Genomic DNA, 23,867 nt, shown 5'->3' with positions numbered 1-23,867 from the left:
AATTAAACCATCAGACAGTCTGGCCTCCTTTGTGTGTCCTTCCCATTACCTTGTTGTTTATCTAAGACCATCTGCTTCTCTCCCTTTTGTAATTTTTTTTACTTTATCCTTGAATCTCTTCATGTATTGCTAAGTGGCCTATTACCCTTTGTAGCTTCTCTTTTCCTGAGTTAGTATTACTTTCACTTTAAAGAAAAATTAGGTCATTTCAGTGAAGGATGTGTGTGGGAAATTTACAGGAAATGGAAGCTAGTGTTGAGAATGACATCTTGATCCATTTTATGGGAAAGAAGCCTACCCACCAGGATTTTGGAAATTTGCAAGTAAAGGCTTAAATCTCTGGGCTGGTGGCCAGCTGAGAGGAGAAAGTAGAAGTTGTGATGATGTGTTCAGTATCCAGGTGGAAAGCCAGGGGCCAGCTCCAGGGCCCTGGATTCCAGTCCACTGATCCAAGCAGCTGCCTTATATTCCTCAGAAGCAGCTGCCTGAGCTTTTGGTCAGATGATTGGTTTGAAGTGATGTCAGGTAAGAGTAAGGAAATAGATGTCTAACTACAGTATTGCCATTTTTTGAAAGCCAGTGAACCACCTGGGGTCCCTTGGATAGTTTTGGATATCCTGTTGTGGTAGTGAATTTGGGTTTTTGCTGATGAATTCCAAAGAATATTTACTTGGTTTCATAAAGGAACGTCATTTGTCCAATAGTAAGTGCTTAGGAAATGCTGCATCTTTTGAGCCCTAGTTTAGTACCTGTTTCATTATAGCCTTAAGACTCCTAGATTTTTATACGTGTTTCTTCAAAATTATATTCCCTCCTGCTCTTGTCCATTTCAAAAGCTGAAAGGAACTGCAGAACTCTTTTTTTTTTTAAATTTTAAAAATGTTTATTTATTTTTGAGAGAGAGAGAAAGAGAGGGCACGCACATGCACGCATGCAAGTGAGGGAGGGGCAGAGAGAGAGAGAGAGGGAGACACAGACTCTGAAGCAGGCTCCAGGCTCTGTGCTGTCAGCACAGAGCTGGACGCGGGGCTTGAACTCCCTGACCCCGAGATCATGACCTGAGCCGAAGTCAGATGCTTGACCGACTGAGCCACCCAGGCGCCCCGGAACTGCAGAACTTTTTAATTTCTGCCTCATTGCCCTGCGTGTGGAGGTTTTCAGTTGAAGTGGCCCTAACAAGCAGTTACCCTGAGAAGAAACTCAGGACAGATGGTGTGGTTGTCCCACTGCCTAGGAGAAAGTGAAACCTGGACCCAGGAGGGGCCCCACATTGTTTTTAATGATTCATGTACTAAATGTCCGAGAGCACAGAGGAGGCCCCAGGTTAATTGCTCTTTAGCCACCCGTGTCTCTTTGCTTTCAGCTAGTGGCACCTGAGCTACTCAAGACTGGAAGAACTCTGAGCTGAGCAGTGGAGGGCCCCCTGGATCTGCAGAGAAGAGGCGACCTTGGAACCAGTAATGAGCCATCCTGACTGCAGGCTGAACCTCCGGTCCCTGGGGACTCCCAGAGGTAGCAGAAGGAAGATGGAGTCTACTCTAGCAACTGGGGCCCTGAAATAAAATACAAATGGAATGGAATTCAGGGTGGGGCTCAGGCCTGAGGGGGACTATAATTCTTTTGGTGACTTGTTAAATATTCTTTTGTCTTATTTATTCTCGAATTAAGTGTGGTTTCTTGTTGTCTTAATTTATTGTTGTATTGAGTAAGGCTGTTCACAGTTTCCTCCAGAAAAGTGACAATCTCTTAGGAATTCCTATTTTAAAAAAGTTTGTGTCTATAAACAGCAAAGCATATTGAGCCCATTATTCAGATTATGTTCCATGCACGTTGTAGTGCTGACTTACAACTCAAGTCTCATCTGTGTACATTTTACTCATGTTTCCTAATCCGTTCATTCTTTTTTTTACTGTTGGAAATCATTATCAGAGCATTTCATTCTTTTTATTGGTCTTCTAAATAAAAAGGTAAAATATCTCCACTTTTAAAAATACAGAGATGTTTCGTTGAGGAAAGAGTTGACTGCTGCCTCATGTTTCTAGGTGTGTCCTCTGTGGTCGGCCCACATGGTGTTGGTGCTTCGCCAGGTGACAAAAAGGCAAAGAACAAGTCCGTACGAGGGAAGAAAAAGAGCATATTTGAAACCTACATGTCCAAGGAGGATGTTTCAGAAGGCTTGAAGAGAGGAACACTTATCCAGGTGCTTAAAACGTACTAGCTGGCTGTTCCTTGACTATGTGGAATCAGGAGTCATCTATTACTCATTAAACTGTTTATTATTCTGCATTGTGTGCTTGAGGGAAATGATGAGCTCGCAGGTACAGGACTTCCCCTTCTTACCCCTACAGGGCAGTTAGAGGTGGTCAGCTTCACAAGACAGACAGAGTGCTCTGAGATCTGAGTGGAAGGGGCCGTTACTTCCAGTTAGGGCTGTCTAGGAATATTTTATTGGAAGGGATATATATTTGGGCCAGGCCATGAAGTGATGCAGTTTGAATAAATGAAGATAAAGAGAAAGCACTTTATAGATGGAGAGATCAGTGTGAGCCACTCAGACAGAAGTGGCAAATAGGGTTGGGCTCCAAGAAACATTGGTAGTTCGGTTTGCTTGGAGCACATGCATGCTAAATGTTGGAGAATAGGGTTGAAAAGGATATGGTAAACAGCAGCAGACAATATTTGTTGAGTGCTTTGTAGTTTACAAAATACTTTTACAAACTGGTTCAGTGGTTTGGCTCAGCAAATGTTTGTTGAGCCCACATTGCGGGCCGTGAACAGTTCATAGTTAGGAGTGTGCCTCATGGGTACGCTCGAGATGAAAGCGGATGAGATTGTCTTTCTGTTCTTTGAGCACCTGGTCCAGGGTGGACAGGCAATCATGTGAACGGATGATTTGGGGATAAATGGTAAGTGCTCAAATAAAAGTGTTACCAAGGTGTATGGAAGGATGTTAGGGGGAAACTGGGAGACTGTAGGAGGTGACTTCTTGATGGATATTGAAGGGTGACTAGTTTGGGCCTATTGTGTGAGTGATCTGTGTGTGGGAAGGAGGTATGGAGAGGCAGGGGCATTGATGAAAACATGAACTTGTGAATCAGTATGGAATAAAGCAGCTTAGGTCTCCTTAGGCATGAAATATGAGGCAGGAAATAGGTAAGATGGAGAGGGAGGCAGGACCACATATTTGAATGAAGTCTATTTTATAAGTTTTGGATTGGTACAGAGGTACTGCGGTGTGTTACCCGGCTCACTTGAAGATGTTGATTGTGTTCCATTTTCTCTCATTCTGATAGCCCACCTTCTACATTTGTGGCTTTGGCCACAATGAAGATCCAGCCAATGAACAGATACTATCATCTTCCTTTCCTTTTTAATCACCTTTTCTTTTTCTTATTTATCTGTATTCAAGTGCATATAAGATTATCATAGACTCTTTTTTTCATCATAGCCTTTTGAATCCATTCTCCCCACCACAATTTCTTTGTCCATTCATCCATCAGCGGACACTTAGGTTGTTTTCATAGCTTGTCTGTTGTAAATAATGCTGTAGTGAACATGGGGTGTGCTTATCTTTTGGAGCATTTTCGTTGACTCTTGAATGGAAAATTTTTTAACAAATAAATGATCTCTATGATTTTAGAGGTATTATTGACCTTTTGTTGTAAACTTCCCTTGGATTTCTTTGACAAGGCCTCTCAGAGTTGAAGCTGCGTTTGGACATTTGTCCGTTCATAATCCATTCATTTGCTGTTTATCGTTCAATCCACATACTGAACTCTACGTTATCTACAAGTTTCTTGGCCTTCATCTTGTTTCATGTAGGCCTCTTTGTGCCTTTTCTCATTTTCACCTCCTGCCATTCTCCTCCAGGTACATGTGGCTCTATTTACCCTGATCTTTAAGACTTTTCCTGTAAAAACTCTGCTCTTTGTTTTTTCTGTGACCCTGTACACATTGTTCCTAGTGCTTGGAATGAATGCTTCTTCCATTATCTTGATGTAATTGTACTTGACCTTTAAGTCCCTACCTAAATGTTACCCCCTTTGAGAAGCCTTATTTTAATTCTCCAAGCAGAATTGGCCATGACTATTTCCTGAAACTGACTTTGTTGTTTACCCTTTATTCTAAACTTATTATCATTTCTTGGTATTTATGTTTCCTCAAATAGGCCATTCATTTCCTTGTGGGTAGGGTTGTATCCTATTCCCACAAATTAGCCTGGTGCGTGGCATTTGACTGATGCATAATAAGTTTATATTGAGTAAATATTTATTTACTGAGGATAAAGTAAATAAAGGATCAAGGCACTGTCTTTTGAAGAAGAGTGAGGGAAACTCAGTTGTTATAACTTAGAAGAAAAATTGCTTATAATTTTGGTTATAGAATTTATAGAGATACGGTGAGGAAAATATTCTATAATGATATGGTTTTTGCTCCTTCCTATTAATTTTTCCTGTTGAAGCAATGCTTTGCTGATTTTAAAACAAAGCAAAAAGCTGATCAATATAACAACTCTCTTTCCCAGGAGTTTGTAAATGATTCCTCCTGGCTTGTGACATCATGAGACTGTGCAGCCAGAACCTCCCTCCGCAGATGAGAACAGTTGTTCTTTGCAGATGGGAGAGGAATGGGTTCCAGATATGAGGTCACTGTGTGAAATATACAACACTGTAAATAAGATTTTCATAGGCAGGGAAACAGTCCATCTGCTTTCTGATACGAGGTTAATGCGTGCCAGCCTTGATGGTAAGATAAAAAGCTAGACAAGAAAAGCTGTTTGAATGCTGTTGGAGAAAATTAAACTTATTAGATATACTTGTAAGTATTTGTTAACTTTTGTATTCAAATTTAAGTATATCGTGACATCCCTTTTTTTCTTCCTATCCAGAGAAGAAACTTTTTTTTTTTTTAATGTTTTATTTATTTCTAGGAGAGAGAGAGAGAGAGACAGCATGAGCAGGGGAGGGTCAGAGAGAGAGGGAGACACAGACTCTGAAACAGGCTCCAGGCTCTGAGCTGGCTGTCAGCACAGAGCCCGATGTGGGGCTCAAACCCACGAACCGCGAGATCATGACCTAAGTGAAAGTCGGACGCTTAACCAACTAAGCCACCCAGGCGCCCCAAGAGGAAACTTTTATTGATATTTTAAAATAGGAGTAGGATAATATTTTTATTTTGTTTTCAATACTTTGAACAATAATTTGACATTTCATTGGTGTTTTGCCCTATGTGAGGATGAGGAGTCCCCAGTGACCAAAGGAATCTCTTCTTTGTATTTGAACTGACCAGCAGTAACACATGATCATGTACATGTAGTTTTGAAAATTTGTTGTTATAAACAAGTTTTCATGTCATACATATGTCCTTTCTCCATAGGTATGGGAGTAGGAGATGATTATAGGAGATGTTGGGAGAAACGAGAGTATGGGATAGACAGGACTGGAGGGGACTTTGGTTTGGGATGATGACCAGAGTGACACTGGGTATGATGGTAGACTTGGCTGGTTTCCTGATCTCAAACGATGCTTAGGCTGTAGGTGGTTCAGGTTGGTCCTCCAGAGCAGGCTGAGGCATGATGTCAGAATTCCCCCTAAAATAGAACATTGGTGTAAAGTTGTTATTGGACTTTGGAAGAATTCCTAGTCCAGGAAGAGAGGACAGGATGGGTTAGTTTCTAGGACCATCATTTGTTAAGAGTGAAATCAGCTGGAGAATGTTAGGGTATGAATTAAAAAAGAACAGAGGTGACATTACAATGGACTGACCAGTCATTTAGAAGGCACAGATGATCATAACATTACTTCCAGGGCTGGTGGGAGAGCTTCAACTCTGCAGACATTCATTAATGAGCTCATGTTTCTTGACTGCCTACTAAGTGCCAGGCATATACCAGTGAGTGATATAGATCATTTATGGCGGGGAGACAGGCAAACACAGCTAAAGACATAAAGTGGATATTACAGCCTGTGCTGAGTACTACTAGGGAAGTAAGAAAGATAAGAAAGAAGAATTAGGGAGAGCCACTTTGTATGAGATGGTTAGGCCACTCTGAACAGGTGATTTCTGAGCTGAGATGTGTCGGGTGAAAATGGGCCAGGTATCAGGGAGACTAGGCAAAGAACATTGTAGGAAGAAAGACCAGGTAGTGGAAAAATGGCAGGCAGAAAAAGGCTTGGTGTTTTTAAGGAATATGAAGGGAGCTGTTAGACGTAGCGAGCGAAGGAATTACGATATGGGAATAAGTCAGGCAGCTGCCACAGGTAGGTTGTACTGGAGAGTTGGATTTTATTACAACTGAAGGATTTCAGTAGGGAGAGGGGATGATTTACCTTATACTTTAAAAACATCTCTATGGCATTTGTGAGGTGAACAGACTCGAGTGGGAGCTGGGCGGCCCTGTAGAAGGCCAGCAGAGTGAAGGGCATGAAAATACGGGTGGTGGCCGTGAGGATGATGGAGGAGTAGAGCCGGACCTGGTAGGATGCTGATGGCTTGAATGTGAAGCTGAAGCCAAAGGAGGAATAAGGCACAGTTCCTAAGCTTTGAATTGGGCAACTAGATGGACAGTTTGTCCCTTCATTGCGATAGGGAAGGCTGGGGGTTGGAATGTGGTGCCAGAGTGTTGGGGGAAGGGAGCAGGTGGCATAAATGAGTGGAGAGGCCCTGGTGATGACCGTGGCAAACAGAGAGGGAGTCTGAGGCAGTTACAAGCGAGGGCTCTGGAACCAGACTGGTTGGGCTTGGATGTGGTGTGCAGGTGGACGCCTCTCAGTACCTGGTGTTCTCATTTGTAGGAAGGAGGGCAGTGGTACCTACCTCATAGACTTGATTGGAGGATTAACTTAGTTGATAGATATAGAGTTCTTAAAACAGTATATAACATGTATAAGTGTTATTTGAGATATTTTTTGTGGCTATAGGAGAAACCTTTGTTTTTCAACTCAGGTGGTTGCTGCCATGGAGGGTTAGCTGATTTTTCAAGGAAATGTGGAAATACATATTTATGTGTGAAATTCCTTTGCTTTACGTATTCTCAAACATCCTGTAAGCCAAATAAAACATTTTTTGTGATTGCCAAGTTAGGTTAGCCCAGTTGTGTGATTTTTTAAAAAAAAATATTTTTATTTATTTCTAGGAGAGAGAGAGACAGCGTGAGCAGGGGAGGGTCAGAGAGAGAGGGAGACACAGACTCTGAAACAGGCTCCAGGCTCTGAGCTGACAGTCAGCACAGAGCCCGACGCGGGGCTCGAACCCACGAACCGTGAGATCATGACCTAAGCGAAAGTCAGACGCTTAACCGACTAAGCCACCCAGGCGCCCCTGTGTGATATTTTTTATACAGTAATATTCAGCCCCTTGGGTGCAGGCATGGAGAAGGTAGGTAGTTGGGGTGGACTGAGAGTGAGGACTTGCTAGTTGGATAGGAGAGGGAGAAGGGACCCAGGGCTCAGGATTTGCCAGGGCAGGAGATAATGAATGACAGGCCATGGCAACTAGGTGGCCAAGGAAGGGACTTAACACAGCGTGGAGACAAAATATGGTCAAGTCCATAGGTTGGAACTCTTAGTGAAGATAGGGAATTGTCGAAATGGGTTATTTACCTTAAGTGATGTGGAAGGGTAGAAGATTGTGATCAGAAAGTGTGATATTTGAGTTTTCATGTTTAGAGTTGGCATCATTAGCAATGATGCCAGGAGATGGCAGTGAACATGGGGGAGAGTGGGTAGGGTGGGTGGAGGAAAGGGTGGCTGGGGTGACTGACTAGCGCTGTCTGGTCAACCACATGGATGTGAAGTTCCATAAATGTTTATAGGAATGGGGGTGCAGACCTACGAGTCAAAGCATTAGTGAATCAGGGATACGGTCAGAAGGTTTAAAGATGATAGCACTGAGGAAGTATATGTAAAAGGAGCTAATGATATGATCTTCAGAGGTTCTTGGTTTTGATCAAGAATGGAGGAAAAAATAATTTTAAAGCTCAATGGGGAAGCAGGGGGCAAACATTCTTCTTCTGATCCATGAGATACATGGGATAGGAGAGATAAAATAGACTCCTTTTGAGAGCACATCAAGGGAAGTGATCATATCAGGGACAGCTAGGTTTCAGTTAAATCAAGGAGCACAGGAGCATTCAGAGAGAGATGGAGCATCGTAGGAGCCTCACTGACCAAGTGCCAGGCCTAGGAAAGGGTTAAGGAGGAAGATGAGTGATGAGGGGTTGGGTAAATTAGGTGATGGTCATAAAAATGTGGAAATGGAAGTCCTGGACTTTTGCAGGTGAGTAAGACAAAGACAAAAGTATTCTTTTGCTAGAAGAATAGCAATTGAGGGGGAAAAAAACCCCAAAACAAACATTTGATGAGAAAGCAATGCTTGGAATCAGAAAATGAGTCTTTAAAAAATTTAACTTCAGTGAATGGACTTTATTTAGGGTCTTCCCCTCATTAGACACTATACTTTATGAGGGCAAAGACTGTATTACTCTCCAGCATGTCCTCATCTCCTAGCACAATGCCTGTCATGCTAGTCTTCAGGAAATTTTGTTGAGCGAATGGTTGAAAATTTAGGATAAATGTAGTAAGCCTTTTATCTCCCTCCTCCAACAAGAAACAGCTGTTCTAGAAGTGAAATTGCAGTGACGTTCGTGAAAAGGAACTGGCCCCAGAGAGCTTTGCCCGCCTTGTCTCCTGCCCCCTCCATCTCTTATGCTGAACAGAGTTACAGCATGGAGGGAAAAGAGTATTTGGCTTCTTAAGCACTCTTGCTTATGTGGTGTTCTTTGCCTGTATTTCCCTTCTGGTTTATCTGCGAGTTTTTCTCCTCTATCAACGACTGGGTCAGACACTGTCTCTGGAGCCTTTCCTAATGCCCCCAGCTGAGAGTAAGCTGTGCCCTTACTCAGGGTGTTCTTCATAGTTTACTTCAGAAACGGACTGAGCTTGGTCACCACACTCTCTCTGGTGTGTGTCTCCGGGTCTTGAACGTTGCCAGTATGCAATAAGTCTTGAATTAAGTCCACTCAGGATGTTAACAATAGTATAAATTGTGACATGGGAATTTGTAAGTTAAACATTTAAACATGGTGCACCAGGGGAGGGAAGGACTATTTTCTACTCTATTTTATGCTCTCACTATTTGGTTAATTAATGTATCTTTGAGTCTTTCAACATTTTACGGGGAAATATTATTTAAAACACTTTCTCAAGACACCCTTGGAGTCTGGCTCTTAGGAAAATAACCGCCTCTCTCCATGCGTTCCAGTGGCCTTCAAATGCAGCTGGAACCTTGGGAGGGTTACAGCTTCCTGCAAGAGCCTAAAATACTGAACTGCTATTGAAGGCAGCCCCCACGTGCACCCCTGTGCGCAAATAGCAGCAGACCCTGATTTGGTGCTGGAATAACATGAAGTTGAAGGCAGACTGGGTGGCCTGGCTGTTGGAGCCAGGATTCCCATTTACATTAAAAGCTGGTTCTGGACCATTTTGAATTATTGACTCATTCGGCTCTGCAGAAGGGCCAGACTGAAAAAATACGCATCTGGTCTCTCAGATTGTATCTAAGTATCTAAGTATCCAGGTTGGAAGTCAACCTGTGTCACTTTGAAAGTTGTCAAAGAAACAAGCAAACGTGGCAAGGTCTCCGTGAATAAAAAAGGCCATTATATAGTGAGACGTAATCCCCACATAACCTTGTTCGTAACCGACAGAGCCACCCAGGCACCCCATCCTTGTTCTTAAAGTAAAGGTTTCAATGTGAAGACTAACGTCCGTCCCGTGCACGTAAAATCCCTGCTCTGCTGCTCCCCGCCAGGGCTTGCTGCTTCTCCCCTCGGCCAGTTCACAGCAAGGTGCCCGCGTGAGCTTTCAGTTTTCGATGGAACCTTGTGTTCCACACATTGGTATAAATCACGTTTCACGCATTTAATGAATGGTTCTCAGATGCCTGAATCGTTTCCTAGATCGAGCTGTTTAATTCATTTAAAAACTTTTTATTGGAGAATAACATACCTATGGAAAAATTCTAAGTGTATAACTAGATTTTCACAGATTTTATTTTTTATTTTAAAGGGTGTATTGAGAATTAATCCAAAGAAGTTTCATGAAGCCTTCATTCCTTCCCCGGTAAGTTCAATGACTTTATAATAAACTTAACGTCACATTTAATTTTTTAGATATGTTCGGAAACTGAAATATATTCTAACTAAAAAGTGGAGTAGTAAAACAAAATCAAGGATGGGCAAGGATTTGTTTCAAATTTAAATAAGCAAAATTGCCTTTGGCTAACAACCGCTTCTGCCAGTCTTAAACCCACACTGCAAGTAAAGGGGTGGCCTTTGTTGCTAGGGCTGCAGGGAGAAGCTGAACCCACACAGACACCCACCAGTGTTTGCAGTTGGACACCCTTGGTTCATGGCTTAAAAGGATTTATGGGTTTTTCTGCTGATTTAAGTTAATCTTTCCTAAACAAATATGCTATCTACTTTCTATCTGCTGCATGAGCTAATTTGCAAACATGTCCAAAAATAATGTGTAATGTTTTTTTTCTTTTTGGTCAGAGTTTCTCACTTCACTTTTATGCAAGTGATAGGACTTGGTATAAGGCTCTTCACCGCTGGGTCTTTTATACCCTTTCTTCCGTTCATGACTCATTTTAACAGGCTCTCTCCTGTTAAGGGAAGTTCACTCTGACATGTAGTTAGCAGGAGGTCTCCGGATAAGGCTTGAGTATACAAAGCTGGGAGAGCAAGACTCTCAAATTCCTGATGTGACTTTTCCAGTCTGCCATAAATAGATAGCCATAGAATTATAGATTTTTTTAAAAAGTTTATTTTGTGTGTGTGTGTGAGAGACAGAGAGAGAGAGACTGAGTGTGTGTGTGTGTGTGTGTGCATGTGTGTGTGTGAGAGAGAGAGAGAGAGAGAGAGCATGAGCTGGGTAGAGGGGAGGAGGGAGAGGAGAAACCCAAGCAGGCTCTGTGCTGTCAACGTGGAGCCGGTTGCGGGGCTCAGTCCCATAAACCATGAGATTATGGCCTGAGCCAAATCAAGAGTTGGATGCTCAACCGACTGAGCCATTCAGGTACCCCCAATTATAGATGTTTAAATGGTGGAAGAGAGCATAGGAATAAATTTGAGCTTATTGATGAGAGAATGGAATACACTATATATATATATAAAATTATATATATAATATATATATTATATTATATATATAAATATAATTATGTAATATATAATATATTATATAATTATATATAATATTTTGGTTAACATATTTCCATGATGTTAAATGACAAGTTTAGTGAGAATACAAGTTCAGTCATGTGCTTCACAGGTGGCAGCGGCGTCACAGTAACTTTTAAGACCCATTCCCAAGCTGAGTTTAGTTCTTTTTTTTCTTGCCCTACAGAAGCCAAGGATTCATTTGTTTCTCAAGTTCATTCTTACCCCTTGGATTGGATAAAAAGTATCACTGGCATGTTACATTGTTCTCTCTGAATCCTATTCTGTTCCTGTGACGGAAAGTGCTATATATGCCAACCCTGGAACTTTGACTGTCTAACTGAGGGTCAGCTTTGCCATAGTAACTTAGCTGCGGCAGTAGGTTTACCATTCAGTGGAGACACTGTTTACGTGGTGTTAAGATTCCCAAGTTTGCTCATAAGATGAAAATCACATTCAGTAATCATAAAAATTACCGGTGAAATCTCTTAGGAATATATCATGTTGGAGACAGATAATCTCTCAGTAAGTCCATCATAACTAGCATATTCTCTACATTAGAAAAAGTGACCATTTATTTGTTGGCATACCAGTTGAAGGAGCTTGATTTTAATAGGGGCCCTGGTGTATGAAAACATGGGCTTTTAAGCATGAGAATCATACCCTGTGCAGTAAGGAGTTCATCCTGAGAGATACCTGGGAGCTGAGCAGATTATAAATCTCCCATCTCACTGAAGTGAAGCTGACTGCTCACTGAAGTTTGCTGTCATCGATTGGAATGTTAAGGGGAGCTACACAGAGTCTTTTGAAAATTTTACTGCTTATTTTCTTTCTTCTCTGAGTGCACAGTATTGAATTTCCCTGAGTTGGATCCCTGTTAGGCTGGTTCCTAAGAAATGAAGGGCCCAGAACAAGAGTACAAATGGAGGCATGCATACTTTATATTAAATATTTAAAAGTATAAATCAAACTAGCAAACTGTTAACTAAATGCACTCATGACAAATTAAATATATTTCTTGCCAAATACACCTCTATGTACTTGGGTTCAAATGTAGAATTCTCAGACTCCTTAGAGCTCCATGCTGAAATGTGACTACATGGAGAGGGTCCCCCTCTGGCCTGCCCCTCTTCTCTTCCCAGTCCTGGCTCCCTGTCCCCTCTTTGCTGCCCACCCACCTCCCCCATCAGTGAAGGCCCTTGCGTGCACCTATGTGAGCATCTTATTATATCCCACGTGTCCAAATTCTGCCCACATGCCTTGGAAATACCTGCGCTTTAGTCACCTCTCAAGACCAGTGGGTGCCACAGGGGACTGTGGTAGGCCTTCGGGCAGACAGACCTGGGGAAGATGGCTGTGTATGCCCTGGAAGTGGACTTGGGGCTGATTACCCCAGGGATGCTCATCCATTTGGCCCTGAGAATTCCCTGCTTATGGGGAGGCATGTGACTGGAGAAGGGCCGGAGGAGAGGTCCTCTAAACCATGGGGCCTCGTTAGGGTCCTATAATTTCAATTCATATGACTTAAATTTGCAAATGATGTGTTCCCACAGGTTAATCTGGCTTGTTAAAGGAAGCTAAGGAGCAAAAGTGATTGAAGTTTCAAAAGGCCAGTTGTTTCCTACTTGAAATTGTATTCTTGGCATGTCCTATTAAGAATCTTGTAGATAGTTTTGATATTAGAATTGGCTTATTTGTATGCCTCTTTTAGTCTCCTATTTGGCACTAATGGAGTAGTAATGTTGTCCCGGAGGGTGAAAAAATGCTAAATGGTTCACCTTTAAGTAACTAAGAACTGGCTGCAAAAGCTCTCTTAAGGCCTAGTTGTAAGTTTTGGTTGTAGACACCGGAACAGTCCTGCATTCTAGTTTTTTGGTTTTTTTGGTCAGTTTCAGTGTTTAGAGGCATTGTCAAAAGCACTGAGGAGGGAGATAGTGGAGGTAATAAACTGCATGTAGATCAACCCCACAACCACCACTCGTCTGGATTTGTGAGCACACGTAGCTTATGTCCATGTCCCGTGTGAACTTTTATGAACCAGAAGAATGCTTGCAGGTGGATTAGGAGGAGGATGTCAGAACCAGGGCCTGAATGCTACTGTCCCCGGCTGTAGCATGGAGAGTAAAGGCAGGAATTGATACTAACAAAGACATAGCCCCTGCTCTGACAATAGGAAATTGACAGATTTCCTTGTTTGTGAAATTAGGTGTGGATATTAGATAGTCTAATGTTTCTTACAACTTAAAAATTATAAATTCTAATTTAAAATTTAAAAATCTCCAAAAAAGTTTTTGGAGATAAGAAAAATACACTAGATTTGATTATTTAGGTTCTTACTAACTTTAAAAACTCTCAGTTGTGAACTTACACAATGTCATTTGCTATGTTAAAATATCTACTTAAGTCAATAGGCTCAGAACAGTAATTCATCATTACTTGGTTTTAATGAAGTACTTCATTTTGGGGGATGTTGACATAGGTTCATGATAATTTCTACTGATAGAAAGTTGATTTTCATTTTATTTTGACAAAGCCAAACTATGTGGGAAAAGTCACTTATATGTGTACCTGCCAGTCTCCTGGGGTTCTCAGTAAAAGTAAGATACAGAGTTAGAATAAAACCAGGTGACTTTCAAGCAAACCAAGATAAATTGGTATTCTTGAAATGCCTCTTTATTCTATTTGGAATAGGATACTAAATCCAAATAGGATATCCAAATAGGATAAAGAAGAGAAATGGACTAGATTTAGAAACTTGGCTTTTTACAAATAATATAAACTCCCTTCTGAATAAGTTGGTGTAAAGAAGTTTTATAACTTTTTTTGTGCATCTTGTCATGGGAGGACATTTGTGGAATTTATTTGGTCCAGAAGGACTATTACATCAATAGGGAATGCTCTTGTGTTGTCCTCCCCCCTCCAAAGTCTCCTAAGTATTTTTTAAAAAAAATGTTTATTAGAGAGAAAGAGAGGGAGAGAAAACATGTACGTGCATGCATGCAACCAGGGGAGGGGCAGAGAGAAGGGGGTACAGAGAACCTGAAGCAGGCTCCATGCTGATAGCACAGAACCTGATTCGGGGCTTGAACTTGCAAACTGGAAGATCATAACCTGAGCCAAAGTCAGATGATTAACTGACTGAACTACCCATGCTCCTCTCCTAAGTATTTACGTAGATTATCCCCAGATCCCTTTGTATTTCCTCTGGAGTTGTTCATTAGCCAGTTTCCCCCGCTCCCCATTTTTTCTGCGGGTGGGTGGGTAGAACTAGTCTTTGGGATTCAATTAAAGAGCTGAACTTTTTGGCCTTTAAAAGTAGTCAAGTGGGGGTGGGGGAAGGGGTGTGCCTGGGTGGCTCCATCTGTTAAGCGCCCTCCTCAGCTCTGTGTTGATATGACAGCTCAGAGCTTGGAGCCTGCTTCGGCTTCTGTGTCTCCCTCTCTCTCTGCCCCCTCCCCCTTCCTCAAAAATAAACAAATGTTAAAAAAAATTTTTTTTAAGTAAGCAAGTAGGATGAATCAAACTTTTAATATTGAGCTGTTCCTAAGTTTACTGTCTTTAAAATAAGAGGTTCTACAATAGGTATAGGATTCTGTAAGAGCTGAGTAGTGATGCAATACCTGTAGATTTGTCTATTGTTTGAGGTTTTTTTTTTTTTTTTGGTATATTGTCTGCTTTTCTTGGTTTCTTGGGATGGGTTATGGCAATACCGGTATCTTACCATCTTAAATCTTTGTGCGCTAAGGGTGGTATACCTGCTTATGGAAGAGGCGTTTCACTCCATGTGTTTTGACACATGATCACGGGTTGGGATGCCCTCTAGACAGCTGTCTCTGTCCGGAGCAAGGTGGAGAGATCCTGGTGCTCTGTGAACTGCAGAAGGCAGCAGTGGTGATGATGGGCCACACTTTAGTTGCTCACTTTCTGTTTTCTGGTCGCCTCTTCCTTGTATCTCTGAGAAGCTCCACATGAGGTTAGCTGCAGTAATTCTGTCTTTGTGGCTAACACGGTAGCTGTACCTCAGGGACTAGGGTGGGTCAGGTTTGGCAACCTGTGTAGACCACAGCTGTGAGCCCATGGCCAGACTGCAAATTGAACAGAAAAGCTGTTCTAAAAGCTCTCTGATGGCTTGTAATTGGAAACTGAAAAATGCTGAGTGCTTAGGGTCCTGTTTTTGGTGACGGTGGGGCTGCTTGGGTGAATTTGGAATGCTCATTTCAATTGTAGCTAAAATGTTACAGCAATCCCCTTTAGTCTGTTGAGTGTTAAATCTTATCTAATCAAATGTATCTATTAGAAAATTTTGAGTGGTGGGTTTTCTTTGCCTGTTTGCTCTTATTTCCTTTAAGAAAAATGAGTATTTTATTTCTCTCTTATTTTCTGAAAAGAAGCACTGAGTATAAACCTTAGAAGGATAAAAGGATAAGAGTACATGTTTGCATGTTTGTTGATGAAACATTTTGAAAATAATTTTTTTTCATGGACCCTTACTGCTGAAGGAGTGGTTTTCCTTAGCTCTCTTTTCCATTTAAGTGTTTTTTGCAAGGTAATTTGGCTTACTAGGAAGACTCTGGCCTCTCTTTGATACCTGGGGAGTTCACTAGGGCTTCACCGCTTTAAATGGGTTATTTGTAAGCCGGTGGTTGAGGACTTGGGTGTTCTGTGCCTTGTGTTCACAGGGGGTGGGGGTGGGGGGTCCAAGTTCACCCTGCTCCTTAGTCAGACAGGTGGAGGGGTGTGAGAACACTCATGTCCTTTTCCTTTTCTTCTTTGACTTCTACTTAGGTCTCCATCAAACCAACCATACTTTGCTTTCTCTGCCACTTGCCAGGGAGGGGGAGTGTGGGGTAAGGGGGGGAAGGAGGGGTGAGGGAGGAGTATGAATTTGCTGGTTCCTTCCTTAGTGAGCCCAATTCCTAGAGCTGCTTGCTGCTCCTGCAACACCAAGAAAACCAACTGGGGGATTATATTTTGTTTGTTCTTCTGTTTGCCTGCAAATTTTCTACCTTTAACCCTTTTTTGATACTTAAAAAAATTCAGTTAGTGTAGAAAAGGTATCATCATGCTTTATTTTATTTAAAATGAGAAAGAATCACTTACTCCTTTCTCATTCCAATATTGAAAGCATGCAGCCTTGATTTTTTGCATTATGTATTTTTGTTTGGTTTGGGTCTGCCTATGGGAGTTTTTCTCTCCTATATTTAACAAAATGTTTTTTTAACATTCTGCTACCCTGCTCTTATGTGTTCATCCCCATTTCTGCTAGTTCCAAAGACTGATTTCCCACTAGGCCTGTTTGTGGCTGTGTACTAGTGTTCTCATTGAGTCAGTGGACAGTTTGTAGAGTTCACAGTTTTTAAACCAAGGAAGTAATTTTTGGTTCCGAGCCTTGGTAAGGTGATTGTTTTCTCTTTCCAACCTAGGATGGTGATCGAGACATTTTTATTGATGGTGTTGTTGCTCGTAATAGAGCCTTGAATGGGGATCTGGTGGTCGTGAAGCTGCTTCCAGAGGAGCAGTGGAAGGTAAGTTAAAATTTCCTTTTCTAATAATAGAGTACTCAGGGCCTTTTCGTTCCATGGCGTATCAGAGAGACATCAGAAGCTGAAGCCGTCATGACTCCTCAGGTCCTGTGGTTGCCTCAGAAGCAGGCCGTGGAATGCTGGGAACTTAGAAGCATTTGGTGGGCAGACAGCTAATGATTTGAATTGTTCTCCTTGCCCCCTCCCTTGTGATCTGTCTTCCCTGTCATATGCCTTGCGTTGGTTTCTGGTAATTTTTAGGACAGAGTAAAAGCTTGCAGGACGCCTTCAAACCTGACATGTATTATTTTCCTACATTTAATACTGGGAGAACTGGAAAGACACAGCCGTGGGGATGGTGGCAGTTTTCATGCATTCTTGCTGCCTCTATGGGAGAACTCAGGCAACACATACCTAGTTCTGTAAGGTCCAGTTGGGTGATTGGGCTACCTTTGGCAGACAAAAATAGACTCTTTTTATAAAACAGAGATCTGGTGGCAGAAATGTTTTTAACATGAGAATATTCTGGGTTTCATTCTCCATATATGTCTGTCAATTGAAAAGAAAGGTGTGGTTTTTGACTATTATTTTATTTTTTTATTAAGATTTTTAAATGTTTATTTTTGAGAGACAGAGACAGAATGTGAGCAGGGGAGGGGCAGAGAGACACACAGAATCCAAAGCAGGCTCTAGGCTCTGAGCTGTCAGTGGAGAGCCTGACATGGGGCTTGAACCCACGAACTGTGAGATCATGACCTGAGCCGAAGTCATACGCTGAACAGACTGAGCCACCCAGGCACCCCTTGACTATTATTTTAAGTAAGAGTCAGGCACTGGAATGACTCATAGTAGCAGTTTCTTGGAATTGTCATGTAGAACTGGCAACTTGTGTGTCTAAGTCTAGCTTTTTCTTTGTAGCATTTATTCATATCATCTTTTATTTGGCTCAGTTCATTGATATTGAGGAATGTGGTGTTGTCTTCATTGAGTGGTACTATAGATAGGGAATAATAGAGTGGACTTTTTAGGCTACTTGGGTTTGAATTCCATTTCTGCAACTCATCTGTATAACTTTGGGTGAATTATATAACCTCTCTGTGCCTCAAATGCTGCGTCTGTAAAATGGGAATAATTATAGTACCTACTTCATAGGTTTGTCATGAGGATTAAATGAGAATACATGTAAGAATCTTAGAATGGTGCCTAACTCACGGTAGCAGCTCAAGAAATGTTGGTTTTTATTATTAGCTTTTCCAGAAATGGGGATAGACTACTTTATCTCAGAGCTTTATTGAGAAATAAATTAAATTTGTTTTTATCTGGCAGGGCTAGAGTAACTGAGTTAGACCTATATGCCAGGGATTTGTAGGGTGTAGGGATGGTTGTGATCATGATAGACCTAGTTATTTGTTTATTTTTTAGTCTTTTTTATATGTTTTTATTCCGTTTTGAGAGACAGAGACAGAGTGTGATCAGGGGAGGGGTGGGGTGTGGGGGAAGATACAGAATCTGAAGCAGACTCCAGGCTCCAAGCTCTCAGCACAGAGCCTGATGTGGGGCTCGAACTCATGAGCCGTGAGATCATGACTTGAGGTCAGCTGCTTAACTGACTGAGCCACCCAGGCACTCCATGATAGACATAGAGCTTTCAGTCTGTTGGGGAGTGCAGGGAGAGACAGATACTCAGAATTCACAGATTTAAGGATAATTATAATTAATGCTGTGAAGTTAAGTGCAGAGTATTTTATGAGAGTCAGTTACCCTAGCCCCGGTCCCCCAGCCCACCCCCAGTTGCCGCCAGTTATGGTAGTAGTCTCCTCCCTTGATTCTCCAAAAGCACAGCTAAGAGTTGGTTCTAGGTCCTAGGAACACAGATTAATTTAGGCCACTTCCTCTTTTCTGGAAAGTGTCGTCTAGCACAATGTTGATCATATCTAAGAAGACAAGAGGAGTGCATGAGCACCTGGTCAAGCTAAAGGAAGTATTCCTGGAAGTCATTTGAGAGAGTAAAGAGGCAGAATTAGAGTGAAGATGATCTGAAGAAGGAACAAGAAAGATGGTGGTTTCCTTTAACTTAAGGAGTGAGAATGGGCAGAATAGAAAGAGATAGAAGAGTAGTTAGCAAATTGAGTGAGTCTAGAGCTGACCAGAACAGGTGTGAGGTGTTGACTGGTTGAAGAATAGGAATGGAGAGCATATAGGAGGGCACCTGTTCAGCTCTACAGAGATGCATGAGGCTGATTAAGCAAGAGCAAGACCAAGTTTCCTGGGATCCTTCCTACCTTGGCCTCAGCGGGGGATGGCTAAAAAACCCAAACATATGAATATATAAGTTGGTTGCATTATTTTCTCTGTTTTTTACCTCCTTTGTATTTAAGACTAGCAGGCACAGCCTTTCCTGGTACTGTCTCAACCACTTTTGCTTTGGACAGGAAGCCTAGGAAGATGAGAGTAGGTTGGAGATGAAGGTGTTTGTTGTTGTCAAGTTCTAGAAGGACAGCTTAGGACTTGGGGATTCTTACTTTTGCCCTTGGTGCCTTTGCTTCTTTCTAGACAAAAACCTATACCTTCTTTAGGACTTATCCAGCAAAGTTGTGTTTTTTCCCAAGAGGCCTAAGTTTGCGATTTAGTAATTTCTCGGTCACTGGAGCTAGTTAAGCAGATAAGATTTTACTCAAATTCTTGTAGTGTTCTCACAGCCAATATTTTCAGGCTACATAGACACAGCTTGTTGTTTTTCTATTTTACAGTCAATATCTAAAGGCAGAAGAGATTAAGGGCCAGTTGGGAGTTTTAAGCCAGAGAGTGACATAGTCTTACTTAGCCAAAAATCACCCTGGCTGCTATTTGGAGAATGGAATGCAATGGGGGCAGTTGTGCATTGGTGTGGCCAGTCAGGAGGTGTATGCTGGGCTATGAGAATGAAGGTGGTGAGAAGTAGACATACATTTTGAAAGTAGAGCTGATGGGACTTGAAGATAGATTTGAAGAGTAGGGTTAGTGAAAGAGTGAAAGCAGGAAATGAAGGATTAAGATTCTGGTTTAAGCAAAATGGGAGAATATGATGTCATTAATATGAAATGAGGAATAGTAGGGATGAACATGTTTGGGTCCAAATATTATTAGTTCTGCTTGGCCATGTTAAGTTTTAATTTCTTTTCAGACATGTTAATAGAGATGTTGAGAATATATGGAGGCATAGATGGTTCATTACTCATAAATTCTACTAAATTAAGGAAGAAATAATCCCGATTCTACACAGACACTTCCAGAACATGCAAGAGGAGGAAACCTTTTCCAACTTCTGAGAAGACAGCATTGTCTTAATATCAAAACCAGGAAAAAACATTGTAAGCGAAGAAAGCTATAGACTAGTAAGTAGTCCTCACAAACATGGTTTAAAAAGTCCTCAACAAAATATTAGCAAATAGAATCCAACAACATATTATAGTAAAAAGATAGTAAAAGGATAATACAACAAGAGCAAATGGGGTTTATCTCAGGAATGCAAAGTTAATATTTTGTTGCTTTTAATATTTGAAAAGCAATTTCATGTAATTCACCATATTAACAGACCAAACTTACCATATTTCAGCCGAATGCCATCATTTCAATAGATACAGAAAATACAATTGACAGAAGTCCGCAACCATTCATAATAAAAATCACAGCAAACTAGAAATAAAAGAGTACTTCCTCAATTTGACAAAGAACATCTAGGAGATACTTATAACAAACACCATTCTTAGTAAGGTGAAAGACTAAATGCTTTTCCACCAATATTGGGAACGAGGTAAGAATGACCCTTCTCATCCCTTTCATTCAACACTGGACTGGAGTTTCTAGCCAGTGCAGTAAATCAGTAGGGAAAAAAAGCATTCAGATTGGAAAGGAAGTAGTAAAACTGTCTTTAATCTCAGACTATATTGTTTTCTATGTATAAAATCCTAAGGAATCTACAAAAAGCTGCTAGAAGTAGCAAGTGAGATTAGGTTGAAGGACAGAAGGTTGGTATAAATAGTTGTGCTTCTACATATTAACAATGAGAAATTGGAAATTTAAAAATTTATTAAAGTGTCTTTTTAATAGGATCAAAATTATGATATACTTAGGGAAAAATTTGACCAAAGATGTATAAGACATATACACTAATACTATAAACATCCCTGAGAAAAATTACATAAGGCCTCAGTAAATGGTGAAAAATAGCATGCTCATGCCTTAAAAGACTCGGTATTGTCAATGGAATAGAATAGAGAACTCAGATTTGGACCCAAAAGTGTACAGCCAACTAATCTTTGACAAAACAGGAAAGAATATCCAGTGGAAAAAAGACAGCCTCTTTAACAGATGGTGCTGGGAGAACTGGACAGCAACATGCAGAAGAATGAAACTAGATCTATTTCTCACACCATACACAAAAATAAACTCAAAATGGATAAAGGACCAAAATGTGAGACAGGAAACCATCAAAACCCTAGAGGAAAAAGCAGGAAACAACCTCCTTGACCTCCACCGCAGCAACTTCTTACTTGACACATCCCCCAAAACAAGGGAATCAAGAGCAAAAATAAACGATTGGGACCTCATCAAGATTAAAAGCTTCTGCACGGCAAAGGAAACAATCCATTAAACTAATCGACAACCCATGGAATGGGAAAAGATAGTTGCAAATGATATATCAGATAAAGGGCTAGTATCCAAAATCTATAAGGAACTCACCAAACTCCACACCTGAATAACAAACAATCCAGTGAAGAAATTGGCAGAAGACATGAACAGACACTTCTCCAAAGAGGACATCCAGATGGCCAACAGACACATGAAACGATGCTCAGCATTCCTCCTCATCAGGGAAATACAAATCAAAACCACACTGAGATACCACCTCATGCCAGTCAGAGTGGCTAAAATGAGCAAATCAGAGGACTCTAGTTGCTGGCGAGGATGTGGAGAAACGGGCACCCTCCTACACTGTTGGTGGGAATGTAAACTGGTACAGCCCCTCTGGAAAACAGTGTGGAGGCTCCTCAAAAAATTAACAACAGAACTCCCGTATGACCCAGCAATAGCATTGCTAGGAATTTACCCAAGGGATACAGGAGTGCTGATGCACAGGGGCACATGTACCCCAGTGTTCATAGCAGCGCTCTCAACAATAGCCAAAACGTGGAAAGAGCCTAAGTGTCCATCAATGGACGAATGGATCAAGAAGATGTGGTTTATCTATACCCTGGAATACTACATGGCAATGAGAAAGAATGAAATCTGGCCATGTGTAGCAACATGGATGGACCTTGAGGGTGTTATGCTGAGCGAAATAAGTCAGGCAGAGAAGGACAGATACCATATATTTGCATGTATAGGTGGATTAGGGGGAACTTAATGGAGGACAGTGGGGGAGAAGAAGGGGAAAAATAGTGGGGGGGAGGAAGGGAGGCAAGCCATGAGAGACTCTTGAATGCTGAGAACAAACTGAGGACAAATAGGGTTGGGGGAGGGGAAGGAGGGTGATGGGCATGGAGGAGGGCACTTATGGGGATGAGCACTGGGTGGTATATGGAAACCAGTTTGACAATAAACTGTTTAAAAAAAAAAGACTCGGTATTGTTGAGATACTAATTCTATTAAATTTTAGTATATGTGCTGCTGAAGCGAGCACGATACTAACTCTATTCAGATTGATAGATGGATTAATCATAATCCCAAAGAAAATTGTAGCAGGCTTCTTTATAGAAGTTAACAAATCAGTTTGTAATATATAACAATCAGTTTGTTATATAAAATATAGCTGATTTTACGATTTATATAGCTGTGCAAAGGACCTAGGATAGCCAAAACAAGGAAGAACAAAATTGGAGGCTGTATATCACCTGATGTCAAGATTTACTATAAAGCTCTGATAATCAAGACTATGGGGTAATGTCAAGATAGACATATAGATCAATGGAACAGAGTAGAGAGTCTTGAAATAGACCCATACATATATGATTAATTGATTTTCTACAAAGGTGCCAAAGTAATTTGCTGCTATTCAACAAATGTGCTATTACAATTGTATAGCCATATGAAAAATATAATGAACTTTGACCCTTACCTTGTAACGTATACAGAAATTAACTTGAAATAGATGGTAGATATAAATGTTTGTGTAAAAAGTATAAACTTTCTATAAGAAAAAGGGGAAATTTTGAGTGATCTTAGATTTAACAAATACGTCTTAAATATGAAACATAAAAGAAATAAATCAATAAATTAGACTTTATTAAAATTATCAACTTTTTTGGCAAACCATGAGAGACTCTTGAATGCTAAGAACAAACTGAGGACTGATGGGTGGCGGGGGAGGGGGAAGATGGGCATGGAGGAGGGCACTTGTGGGGGATGCGCACTGGGTGTTATATGGAAACCAACTTGACAATAAACTATTTGTTAAAAAAAAAAAAAGAAACATAAAAAAACATAAAAAAAATATATATAACCAGTGATTGCAAATGGAGTGTAAGATGAACAAAGTGTTAAATGGCTAAGCATTTTTTTTAAAGAACTAAAAACTAGAAACTAGAATTTAATAATAAACTACCAAAATGTAAAAAAAATTATAACCTTTTTCTCCTTAATAAACAGTTATAAAAAGGTAAAACATTTATCTGACCAAAGATTTTTATTATCTAGACTCTAAAGAACTCTTTTAGTCAATAACAGGTAACCTATTTAAAAACTGTATTAAAGATTTGAAGAGATACTTTACCAAATAAGATATATATGGATAGCAAATAAGCATAGGAAAAGATGCTTGACACAGTCATTAAGAAAATACAAATTAAAAACACAAGATACAACTATAAAACCACTAGATTGGCTGCTGTTAAAAAATCAGACCATAACCAGTGTTGGCAAGGACATGGAGCAGCTGGAACTCTCATGCACTGCCGGTGGGAATATAAAGTGGTGTAGTCACTTTGGAACACAGTTTGACACTTTCTTAAAAAGTTAAGTGTATGCCTAACATGACCCTGCCATTCCATTCCATTCCTGGGTATTTACCTTGGAGAAATGAAGGCATTTATCTACATAAAGACTTGTATATGAGTTCATAGATACTTTTTTGGTAATAGCCCCAA

At 40.8% G+C, this 23,867-nt stretch overlaps 1 protein-coding gene across 1 annotated transcript in view; it reads left to right on the top strand.

Moving 5' to 3' along the window:
* DIS3L2 (DIS3 like 3'-5' exoribonuclease 2) overlaps positions 1-23,867 on the top strand; it is a 348,824-nt gene that overhangs the window by 53,636 nt on the left and 271,321 nt on the right. Inside the window, exons 2-5 of the mRNA XM_039234582.1 lie at positions 1,364-1,512; positions 2,043-2,200; positions 10,068-10,121; positions 16,645-16,746. Of these exons, the coding sequence (XP_039090513.1) occupies positions 1,461-1,512; positions 2,043-2,200; positions 10,068-10,121; positions 16,645-16,746 (366 nt within the window). The 5' untranslated portion in view covers positions 1,364-1,460. The remainder of the gene's footprint in view (positions 1-1,363; positions 1,513-2,042; positions 2,201-10,067; positions 10,122-16,644; positions 16,747-23,867) is intronic.

This window comes from Hyaena hyaena, unplaced genomic scaffold (assembly GCF_003009895.1).
Source record: "Hyaena hyaena isolate Hyena2069 unplaced genomic scaffold, ASM300989v1 scaffold_86, whole genome shotgun sequence".
Taxonomy (NCBI): Eukaryota; Metazoa; Chordata; class Mammalia; order Carnivora; family Hyaenidae; genus Hyaena; species Hyaena hyaena.
Note: the sequence above shows the minus strand (reverse complement) of the source record. Positions and strands in the feature narration are given on the sequence as shown.